The following is a 12,245-nucleotide window of genomic DNA, read 5'->3' on the forward strand; positions in this document are numbered from 1 at the left end:
CAGCCAGAAGGCCCTAATCAGCCCTGATTGCTGGCCAGGCCTAGGGACCCTACCCGTGCGTGAATTTCGTGCACCAGGCCTCTAGTATATCAATATTTCTTATAGTGTCTTTGTATACACTACACCAAAATATGAGGCAGTAAGCATTATTCTTTACATATCACTCTTTAAAAATCTATGTTGTTTAAATACCTATTTGTTTAGATAGTTTTCAATGTCAATGCTATCTGCAAGCATTGGTGAATTTTTAAACAGTGGCAGGTTTTTTTTTAGATTGAATGGAAAAAGAAATGCTAAAAAAAGAAAAAAGAACTGCCATATAAAGGGAGAGCCATCTTCATTTTCAGTGAATATGTCACAATAACTCCTGGACTCCCAGAAGAATGACAATATTAACTTCTAACTTATGCCAGTGAGTCTCCCCCTCCCTGAGTGATGTACATAACACTCAGGGGCAGTGCCAGACACAATTACTCCAGCCACACTTATTTCATAAGCCAGTTTAAACTATCTCTGCCATTTGTGAGAACCAGAAAAATCATCATTACTTACAGAATTCAAAATCATTCTAATTTATTTATAGACTAGGGGCCCAGTGCACAAATTTGTGCACCTTGAAAGGAACTGTGGGCCATGAGGCTGTGGTGGGCACAGGGGCGGGTCTTGGCCCATCCTTCATGCCCCTGCCTGGCCCCTCCTGCCATAGCTCCTTGTCCCCTGTCTGCTGGCAGCCCTACTCCCACCACCACTCCCATGTGCTGACGGCACCAGCCCCACTTGCACCCGCTGACAGCGCAGAGGGACTGGGACCAGCACCAGCAGCAGGTGCAAGTGGCGGCTGCTGTCCCAATACCTTCTCAGGAACAGGGGGAGGTGGAGACCCCCTCAGGGATGATCAGGGCCAGCAGCCGCTGCTCAAACCCACTGACAGTGCTGAGTGATTGGGACCAGCGTCGGGCGCCAGCAGCAGGTTCAAGCAGTGGTTCCGGCACCAGCTGTGGGTGCAAGCGGAGCCGGCGCCGGCAGTGGGTGTGAGCAGGGCTGGCGCTGGCAGCAGGTGCAAGTGCCAGGCAGGACCACAGCAGGACTGCGGCATGCAGTAGCAAAGAATTTTCAGTAACCACCAGAGGCTCGCCTCGATGACAGCGACCAGCACCCCAACTTGGCTTGGCGCCCCTGCTCACCTGCTCCACCATCTCGCCACGGCCAACACCCGCTATGTTCCACGCTCTGCCACCTGCTGCCGACGCCAGCCATGTTCCACGCGCACCCCCTGGTGGTCAGCGCACGTCATAGTTATCTATTGTTCGGCGGGTGTTCCGTTCGGTCTATTTGCATATTAGCCTTTTATTATATAGGATATCTTTAGATAAATTACATGTATACATACATATATACAAAATAGAATTATTAGATATATCATGTGATTTTTACATATCCCTAACAATGTTCACCCGTCCAATTGCCCCTTCCATTTTTCACAGTCATAGCTATACATTGGTGAGAAAATGGCCCTTCAAAGGCCAGAGTGGGACTCTTGGTAGTCCTTCTTCATGGCCATTTAAACGTGTTCTCTCTATGCCTCCCAGCTGACAGACAGGTCCAGGCTGGTTTTAACACTCCTGAAGACAGCTGCTAGCACTGGCCTTGGCTTGCTAGTTCTGAAACTCTGAGCTCTAACTGAACATTTTTCTCTTTCCTCTTTCTCTGCATCCAACTTGAATATTCCTTTGCTTAGTTTATGCTTTTTATAATGTGTGTGAGGTTAAACATTTCTCCACTCTCCTTGGTTTTTAACATATCTAATATATTGTCTTCTTAAGTTTTTGTTGGAATTTTTCTACCTACACTTGATCACTACTGAGCAAATGTCTCAATATATTTAATTCCTTCAATCAACCAAAATTCAGTTTCTATTATCATCTCTTTTGTGTGAGCCCCCAAATGGCTGATGGAGTCCCACCAAAGTCAAACTGGGGACCTGTCTCCTTACCCATTAATTTATTTCTTTCCATAGAACCCCAATACTACTGGTCTTCCCCCACCATGCTACACACCTGCACATGCATGTCCAGTTTCCTTTTACCATCACCCACACCTGCCCAACCCTCTGAGCTTGAGTCTCTTTGTAAGCATAGTGAGGTCACTGTCATGAACATATAAGCTGAGGTATGTGTTGACCTGAGTAAACCATCCTTGGTGGTCAAACAGCAAAAGTGGCACTCAGGGAACACAGCTGTCTTACTGTCACCCAAGGGAAATGGATTTTTAAAAATTTGCTTATCTAAAATAAAATAAATCTGCTTACCTAAAAAAATAAATTAAATTTTTGTTTATCTCAGATATATTCATTTCCATCATTTGCTTTATCTCTTTCTACCCAGATTTATAATTGTAACACACACCAACATTCACATTCACACAACTTGTGTTGATGATAGATGATAGACAGAGATAAATGATAATTACCAAATATTGACACCTCCACCACCATATACCCTCATAATTATAATATTCAAATTCAATAAAGATATTTCACAGATTAGTCATAAAAGTGACTAAATGACCAGTAAGAGTGCACTTACGGATTTCTCGTCCTACCTCAACCTCCACAAATAACACCATTCAGGTGGTTCTCTGTGTGGTTTTCCCCCAGTTCCTGCTGCCTGACCAAACTAATCCACCAACCAAACTAATCCACCAACCAAACTAACCCACCAATCAAACTAACCCACCAACCAAACTAGCCCATGACCAAACTAACCCACGACCAAACTAACCCACTGAACACCATATAAGGAGATCACAGCCCTCACCATAACCCACCAACCAAACTAACCCACCAACCAAACTAACCCACCAACCAAACTAACCCATGACCAAACTAACCCACTGAACACCATATAAGGAGATCGCAGCTCTCACCAAGTCCAAGGGCATGATTCCCTCCTTCTTACTTCACTTCTAGAATGGCCACACACAAAAAATATCTTATTTGTCAGATTGAAAGTTTATGATGTAAAATCAAACACTCTTAAGATTTTAGCACTTTGGAATCTTCAAAATTAATCAATACATCCAATAGGAACTATACTATCCCAAATCAGACATAAGACCATTACAAGAGTATACCATATATTTCTTCTATTTTTAAGTATATTTTCTATGACAGCAAACACAGCTCACCTCCTTCCTTCCGTGATTGCTGGTGGTAGATCAGGAAATGCATTGGAGTTAATGAGATTGATGCATTTCAACCACAGATACTTCCAAAATGTGGTGTGTGTAAAAGTGTCATGCACATCAGATATTCAGCCCATTGCCTTGTGATAAATATATGGTAGCCGCATAAGTACATTAGAAAGTGAGGGTAACCATCTGAAATTTATAAATGTTCAAACCTTTAATGAAAACAGCTTATATGTGAAATTTAAATGACATGTAATACACCAGAAAAGGGCTCTATTCCAAAATTCTACAGAAAGGAATTGTACTTACAGACGATATGAACTAATAAATACATCTAGCATTGTCTGGAGAACTTACTGGCATGCCACAATATCATATCAAAGCCAATATGCATAGAACCCATAATTATTTTTATAATCATCAAGCCAAAAGCAAGGAACTAAGTGAAGCAATATCAAAGTAAAACAAAAGGCAAATGAAACTACACAAAATTGTTTATGATATAATTAAAATGGCTTGAGAAACCAGTTAAAATCCTGAAGTTTTGTTGTACTTTTGTTTCTTTGGTGTGTTTTTTTACTACATGCAAGTCCTAACTGTCCCCAAACACTACAGTGACACTCATTATTCTATAGATATCTCAGACCCTTGCCATTCCTCTGGAAACCGCTCCCACGGAGACAAGGTTAGTGGAAAACACAAGATGTGCGGTGAAGACTGGGCAGTGTCTTCATCATGGGCAGCTGATGGAAGGCGCAGCCCCTCCATCCCACAGCATCTCTGTGCAGTCACGCAGTCTGCTGAGCCCTGCCCTGCCTCCACAGCAGCGTGGAGGTAAATGCTGCCCCTGGGACAGAGTCACTGCCATGCTCCCTCCATGCCTCATGCCTTCACTAGCACACCCTCCCACGGGGAGGTCTCCAAAATGCGAGAACGAGGCTTCTCAGATGGGTTTGATTTCATTCACAATCTGTACCAAGCATCTTTGATATGCAAAATGTCTATGCTCTGCAATAATACAGGATCATCCCCTCCCACTCCACTCCTCCCACTCTTCAAAGACATTAAAGGAAATAGAAAATTTGTAAGTGTTAAAATAGTTGTTGTAAAGATGAAAAATCTGAGGAACAATAACTAAGGAATCAAATGATCAGAAGAACTACAACCCATACAATCTTGGAAAAATTACAGTTTCATAGTCTTTAATAAAGTGAATCGATTATCATCCTCATATAGAAGTATTTTGTGCATATTAAAAGCACATTTCATCAATAAATTTTCATAAGCTGAACATATTAACAATATAATTTTAAATGGGAATTTTTAAATATCAAAAAGAATTATGTAGTAAGCTAAGGTTCTTGGTTTTTGTGTATTTTCAACCCTATTAAATATACAATTAACCCACTTTAAGTTCTAAAAATGCGATCTGCATTATATGTATTTTGGTGTACAGATTTGCTACTTTTAAATATAGCTCAAGGTTATGTAAGCATGCGCAGTTACATTCTAAAGTCATGTGACCAAATGACTGTTGATGAGAACATGGGGAAGTGGACGTTCTCGGTTTTGCGTGGCCTTTTTTTGTAATTATATAATTATTATTATAACTGATACATTTGTGTGGCTCCTGCTACAAGAACAACTGCTATCTAATTTTAAATAATGAATAACTTGCTCAAAGGAGTCAGTGAACGTAGACATGGATATGTACGTGTGTGGAGAAGAAATGGAGTAAATTCTCTGATACTTGTTTTTCATTCTTAATCAATTTCCAAAGATGTTTTTTAAGTAGCAACAGAAGTGAATGCCAAGAAGGAGGCTTCAAGTCAAATCTTGATTGCCCCAGAGCATGGTAATATGCTGCTGCTGTTCTGCCTTTAATGTTTGCAACCTGCGTGAACTTTGGCAAGTGCAATGAAGGAGGCCTTGTTACCTGCTCCCTGAAGAACCAGGTTCTGGGTCGCACTTAAAAGATGAAAATATGTTGGGGTCCGGAGAGATTTCAGAACCTTCTTATTAGAGAAAATCACAAGTGAAATGGCTAATTCAAATAGCAACTAAAAAGTTACATCAACTAATTCCCTGCTAGGATCACTGGAGCAAATAACAATAAAATATGCTGTTTTCAAACTTCTCAAGAAAACGCCAGTGGCAACAGTGTGGTTAGTGGTGTAGCTGAATATGTCGCCCAACAACTAGGAATAGTAACCCAGAGAGCAAAGAAAAGAACACCCCTGCTGGGGCCAGGAAAAATGACCAGCCATACAGGACAGAAGGCGTGAAATCCAAGCAGTCTTTCATTCTCGTGTTTGTGTAGCTTTCCATGTCAGCCACTGCCTGGACCCAGATGACGTACAGTATCACCACCAGGGAAAACAGGATGCCTGCAGGACAGAAGGAAAGACCATTAGCCTTGCTGAAGATGTTTTCCCAAGAGCACTCACCAATCGTTTGCCTAATGATGCCTCTAAAAGTATAATTCTAGCTAAATCACCTTCTTTGTGTCAGACTCTTTGTTATGTACTTTATATGCAGCTCTGTTGTGTTTAATTGTCAAAGCACTGAGATGAGGGATATAGAGTAGGAGCCAGGACAAGGCAACAGCTGACACGGAGGTGCTGAGAACTTGCGTGTGCCAGGCACTGTATTAGGAGCTTGTGAGCATAAGAGTCAAAGATCCCTGCCTGGTGGAATTGATTCTAACATTTACCCATCTTTACTAATGCCTGGTTTTGGATAAGCACTGTAACACATTATTTCTTTCATTATGTAATAAACTGATAAAATAGGTAATATTAACCCAGTTTTCAGCATGTGCAAACATAGTTAGTAATTTTATGCTCAGGTCTTTCTGACTAATATTGTTATATTATTATAACACAGATAACTAGTGCTAAATTTAAATATGGCCATGAAAATAAAAGCCAACATTAAGTACCAGACAAGAAAGAGATGAAAACACTAATGTAAAAGAATATATATTCTTCTTTAAAATTAAAATATATATGTTGATGATTGGTTACAGCATAAAGATATACTGCCTTCTAATTTATAAGTTCTGTATAAATTCTGGAAATTAATCAGATGTCCTCCCATTCAGTGGGTTGTCTTTTCATTTTGTTGATGGTTTCCTTTGCTGTGCAAAAACTTTTTAGTTTGATGTAGTCCTATTTGTTTGTTTTCTTTTGTTTCTATTGCCTGAGGCGATATATGAGAAAAAATATTGCTATGATAAATGTCCATGATTTTACTACCTATGTTTTCTTCTAGGATATTTATGGTTTTTCGTCTAACATTAAAGTCTTTAATCCATTCCGAGTTTATTCTTTTATATGGTATAAAATAGTCTAGTTTTGGGGTTTTTGCACATATTTGTCCAATTTTCCCCACACCATTTATTGAATAGACTATCTTTACCCCATTGTATGTTTTTGCCTCCTCAGTCAAATATTAATTGATATAACATCCTGGGTTTATTTCTGGTCTTTCTGTTTGGTTCTATTGATTTATATATCTGTTTCTATGCCAGTGCCATGCTGTTTTGATGACTATGGCCTTGTAGTATAGTTTGATATCAGGTAGCATGATTTCTCCTATTTTGTTCTTCTTTATCAATATTGCTGTGGCTATTTGGGGTCTTTTGTGTTTCCATATAAATTATTTGAATATTTGCTCTAGTTCTGTGGAATAATGCCATTGGTATCTTGATAGTAATTGTGTTGAATCTATAGATTGCTTTGGGTGGTATGGACATTTTAATGACGTTAATTCTTCCTATCCATGAGGACAGTAGATGCTTCCACTTATTTGTATCTTCTTCAATTTCTTTCTTAAGTGTCCTATAATTTTCCAAGTATAGGTCTTTTACATCCTTCGTTATATTTATTCTTAGGCATTTTTTAAGCAATTGTAAATGGAATTGTTTTAGATTAACTTTTTATAATACATTATTGGTGTATAAAAATGCAACTGATTTCTGGATATTTATTTTGTATCCAGGTACTTTACTGAATTCATTTATCAGTTCTACTAGAAGTGGAATTGCTGAGTCATAAGACAGTTCCATTTTTAATTTTTTGAGGAAACTCCATACTGCTTTCCACAGTGGCTGCACCCGTCTGCATTCCCACCAACAGCGCATTCCCACCAATAGTTCCCTTTTCTTCACATCCTCGCCAACACTTGTTTGTTGATTTATTGATAATAGCCATTCTGACAGGTTTAAGGTGATATCTTATTGTGGTTTTAATTTTCATTTATCTGATGATTAGTAATATTGAACACATCTATTGGCTAGCTGTATGTTTTCTTTGGAAAGGTGTCTATTCTGGTCCTTTGCCCATTTTTTTTATTGGATTGGGGACACAGATTGGTGCAGCCACTATGGAAAATAGTATGCAGTTACCTGAAAAAAATAAAAAATGGAGCTACCTTATGACCCTAGCAATTCCACTTCTGGGAATATGTCCAAAGAAACTCAAAACCCTAATTCAAAAGAATATGTGCACCCCTATGTTCACTGAAGCACTATTTACAATAACCAAGATTTGGAAGCAGCCCAAGTACCCATCAGTACATGAGTGGATAAAAAAGCTGCGGTACATTTACACAGTGGAATACTACTCAGCAGTAAAAAAGAAGGAACTCTTACCTTTGCTACAGCATGGATGGACCTGGAGAGTATTATGCTAAGTGAAAATAGCCAGTCAGAGAAAGACAAGCACTAAATGATTTCACTTATATGTGGAATTTAATGAACAAAATCAAGTACCCAACAAAGTGATGACAAATTCATGGATACAGAGAACAAACTGACAGCTATCGGAGGATGGGTTTGGGGGCTGGGTGAGAAGGGTGAAGGGATTAAGCAAAGAAAAAAAAATAAAAGAAAAACTCATGGACACAGACAACAGTATAGTGATTGCCAGAGGGAAGAGGGGGAGTTAGAAAAGGGTAAAAGGGGATAAAGGGTGATGGAAGGGGACTTGACTTGCGGTGGTGAACACACAATACAATACACAGATGATGTGTTGTAGAATTGTATACCTGAAACCTATGTAATTTTATTAACTAACTAGAGGTCCATGGCATGGATTTGTACAATGGTGGGGTCCCTCAGCCTCACCCCTTGGGGGACATGGCAGTGCGCGAAGCGGCAGGCTGCCGGGGAGGAGCCCGAGCCAGGGCCAGGCACCACTCCGCTCCTGCTCATCCCAGCCCCACTGCACCTGCTGCCACGGCTTGATAGTGCTGCTGCAGAGGAGCCAGCCGTGAGCCCTGCTTTTGGCTGAGCAGCGCTCCTGCTGTGAGAGCGCACTGACCACCAGGGGGCAGCTCCTGCATTGAGCGTCTACCCCCTGGTGGTCAGTGCACATCATAGCTACCGGTTGACCAGTCAAGTGGTCAACTGGTTGCTTAGGCTTTTATATATATAGATATCACCCCCAATAAATTCAAAAAAGAAAAGAAAGAAAGAAACACTGTCTTGTCGAAATGAGGGAGGGGACTGAAAATAAAAGAGTCAGTGGAAGAGGAAACCACAGGTTTGAGATCAGGAGCATATTAAGCAAAGAAAGGGATTAATGAAGAAGGGAAGGAGGGATGGAGGGAGGGAGGGGAAAGAAGGGAGGCAAGAAGGAAAGGAAGGAAGGAAGGAAGGAAGGAAGGAAGGAAGGAAGGAAGGAAAATGTTTAACTACTGATTGGAAGATAACATCACAATTTATCAACAATTTCAATGTAACTTTAATCCACCTGTTCAAAAATGTTGTTGGAATTATGAGAGTAGAGAAAATACTATAGCGTTGCACAGTTGATCTTAAGAAATATGACAGAAGAGCTTCGTGAGCGCTAGAATTGGAGACTACCACTAAGCACATACTTTTCCACGTGACTGTGACTGTAGTAACAGGAGGGAGGGGACCACATTGGGCTACCAATTCAGGAGCATGAACTAAGCTGATTCACTAGTGAGTGAGTGACAGGTCCCACACACAAACCACACATCCTGAGGAATTCAAATTTGTCATGAAGGAAAAGATACTTGAGGTGACTTGCTATTTGTCCAAAAGTTCAAGCAAAACATGTCAAGGAACTATTTACTCTTTGATTTAACAAACTGACCCATCAGGTATAAAATCTCCATGTTCTAAATGCTAGTGTGTCCAAAAGGGAACCAGAACTTGGCCAGGAGCAGAGATGGAGGCATATTGGCAGGAGAGGATCACTTTTAAGAGCCATCAATCACCCTTCTTGAGTTAATTGTGCTCCTGCAGTATTTAGGGGGTCCTCTCTCTCTCTCTTGGGTCATCAATTTCATAACCGATCTTAACAAGTAAACAGAAAAGAAGGGCCCATGAATATGTCAAGATGTCTCAGTATCAGAGCTTAACCTTTCTCATAATCGTGATGGGAGCCACAGAGCAGGGAGGACTCAGCATGCTTCACTGATAAGAAGCACCCTTCACACTGTGGTCTGTAATATAAATGCAAACGCTGGAGCGCAGAATAGGGCAATCTAACCACTGAACAACATCACATCACGAAAACAGGAGTCAGATCCTAAGAGCAAGCTCTGGCAAAGCCACCTCAGATCCTGGCAACAACATGGCCAGGCCATGTGTCGTTTGGCAACTCTGTGCGTTTCAATGCATTTTTTTCAGCAAATGTGGAGATGGTGTTCTCTGCTGATGTAAAGGTTGACTCAGTGATTTATATACTATTTGCAAACCTTTGTTATTAGTTGTTGACATGGTTTTTATCTTCATTGCATCAGGTGAATCTCCTGTGCTTGCAGATATTTTTATAAAAAATAAAATTGCCTCTGTGAAAAATTAGTAGCCTGATATACATTGTTTCAAAAGTTGCAAAATCCACTTCCTAATTTAGAGTGTTTAAAAAATGTATTGCTGGAAATCATGTAGATGGTTCTTAATAAGAAAGAATTACTGATATTTCAATACTGCTGTTATTGCAAGAGCAATTACATCCTGGAGGAAATGAATAATAGGTGTTTCTATCACTATAACATTTAACTTGTTCACTAACTGAAGACATAAACCATTTAGTTCATTTCACATCAGTTTTTATTATAGCTTATGCCTGGGGAAAAACAGTGTTCCCAAGCCCATTGAATTGTCAGAGTATTCCACCTGCTGTGTATGTGCGCATGCACACAGACACAGAGAGAAGTAAAATGAACTAACAAGCATGGGGAAGTATTTACACCAAGGCCAGTGGTTTAGCTGATAGAGCAGCAAGAACTTATGACAGGGTCTGCTGCACGAGGAATGTGGCCAAGAAACCAGTCAGGGGACTGTTAGTACAGGTAAACCGATCAAATGAATAAATACATTGAGTTCATTGGAGCCAGGTTTTTCACTGCCTAAAAAAGGAGTTACAAATTTAAAATGGGGAAAGCTAGAATAAATTCTATGGTGTTTATTTGGGATTTAATATATCTGTGGATTTATGAAGATAGACAGAGGGGTAAATATAAAGTAAAAGTGTGTGTGTACTAAAACACACCTGTGTGTATATATCTAGATACATTTCCTGACTCTGTTCCCTGAGAGGATCTGGGATCAACAACACCCCAGTAGCACAGTGCACACTAAGTGTCCAGATCTTGGCTTCTAAATACCAGGAACCAGGATATGAATCCAAGTTGGAACAGAAAGTACAAGAGGAATCTGGAATATCTTGCTTTACCAAAAATAAAGATGTGCTCAAAGAATGATGGGGATGTTTCAGGAGCCAGATTGATGGAGCTTCCCATAGCCAATTCTGAGACAATTTGTTATCAAACAAATAATGACAGTGGCACATTATATATCATTGAATAAAATAAGATCCATGAACCCACAGTGATAGAAATAAAAGAGTGAGTAAATGAGTGGGGAGAGGGGAAAGCTTTTCCTTATGAAATTGAAGGAAGAGTTAAATTTGAAATCCCCACTTGGCATTTATTTAAGTAATAATTCAGGCAAGAAACAAAAATGGATGCTAAAACTAGTGGATGAAAATTAGACAAGTAATAAATATTTACACAGGCTCAGAGTTTCTTCACACAAAACACTTAATAATTGTAAAGAGAAAAATAGTAACTTTATGCTAAAGAAACCTAGCAAATACCACCTTCATCAAGTGATCAAAATTAACATCACCAGTGACGTGACAAATTGATGTCATCTCTTCATGAGATGCAATGGAAAGAACACAGCATCCCTACTATGATACTACAGCCAAAACTATGAGCCTAAATCCAGTCATGAGGATATAGCAGACAAACCGATTCAAGAACATTCTAGAAAAGCATGGGCCTGTACTCTTCTAAAGAGTCAAGGTCATGAAGGTCAAAGAAGGACTTCTTCTGGTGTGATGGAGAATCAAATGACATAGCACCTAAATGCAAAGCATGTTCCAGGACTGGATCCTCTGGTTATAAAAGACATTATTAAGACAGCTAGTAAAACTCCAATGGGTCTTAGCAAAGGGACTTACAACGTCTATGTAAATCAGAAAACATTTCCAAATAAGAATATGAACAGCTCAAGAATAAGAGTGTGGTGGCAGCCTGTGGCCTATGTTGGAAGAGAGTATGTGTGTTCAAACACCTAGAAAGATACATCTGGCACCCCCCTCACCTGCTCCACCATCCCACCACTGCCGATGTCTGCCATGTTGCAGGCATGTCCCCTGGTGGTCAGCACATGTCATAGTGACTGGTTGTTTGGTTGTTCTGGTTGTTCCTCTGTTCAGTCTATTTCATATTAGCCTTTTATTATATAGGACTAGAGGCCCCATGCAGGAAATTCGTGCACAGGTAGGAGTGTCCCTCAGCCTGACCTGCAACCTCTCCAATCGAGGACCCCTTGGGAGATGTCTGACTGCAGTCGGACATCCCTCTCCCAATCTGGACTGCTGGCTCCTAACCACTCATCTGCCTGCCTGCCTGATCGCCCCCTAACTGCTCCCCTTGCCAGCCTGATTGATGCCTAACTGCTCCCCTGCCAGCCCAATCACCCCCAACTGCCCTCCCCTGCTGGCCTGATC

General features: G+C 40.5%; 1 protein-coding gene across 3 annotated transcripts in view; it reads right to left on the minus strand.

Moving 5' to 3' along the window:
• Positions 1–3,379: 3,379 nt before the first annotated feature.
• Positions 3,380–12,245, minus strand: part of TMEM182 (transmembrane protein 182) — a 63,824-nt gene continuing 54,958 nt past the window's right edge. For all 3 annotated transcript variants that reach the window (XM_005873600.2, XM_014545601.1, XM_014545600.1), the window contains one exon: positions 3,380–5,576. In XM_005873600.2, the coding sequence (XP_005873662.1) occupies positions 5,356–5,576 (221 nt within the window). In that variant the 3' untranslated portion in view covers positions 3,380–5,355. The remainder of the gene's footprint in view (positions 5,577–12,245) is intronic.

Source organism: Myotis brandtii, unplaced genomic scaffold (assembly GCF_000412655.1).
Source record: "Myotis brandtii unplaced genomic scaffold, ASM41265v1 scaffold415, whole genome shotgun sequence".
Lineage (NCBI taxonomy): Eukaryota > Metazoa > Chordata > Mammalia > Chiroptera > Vespertilionidae > Myotis > Myotis brandtii.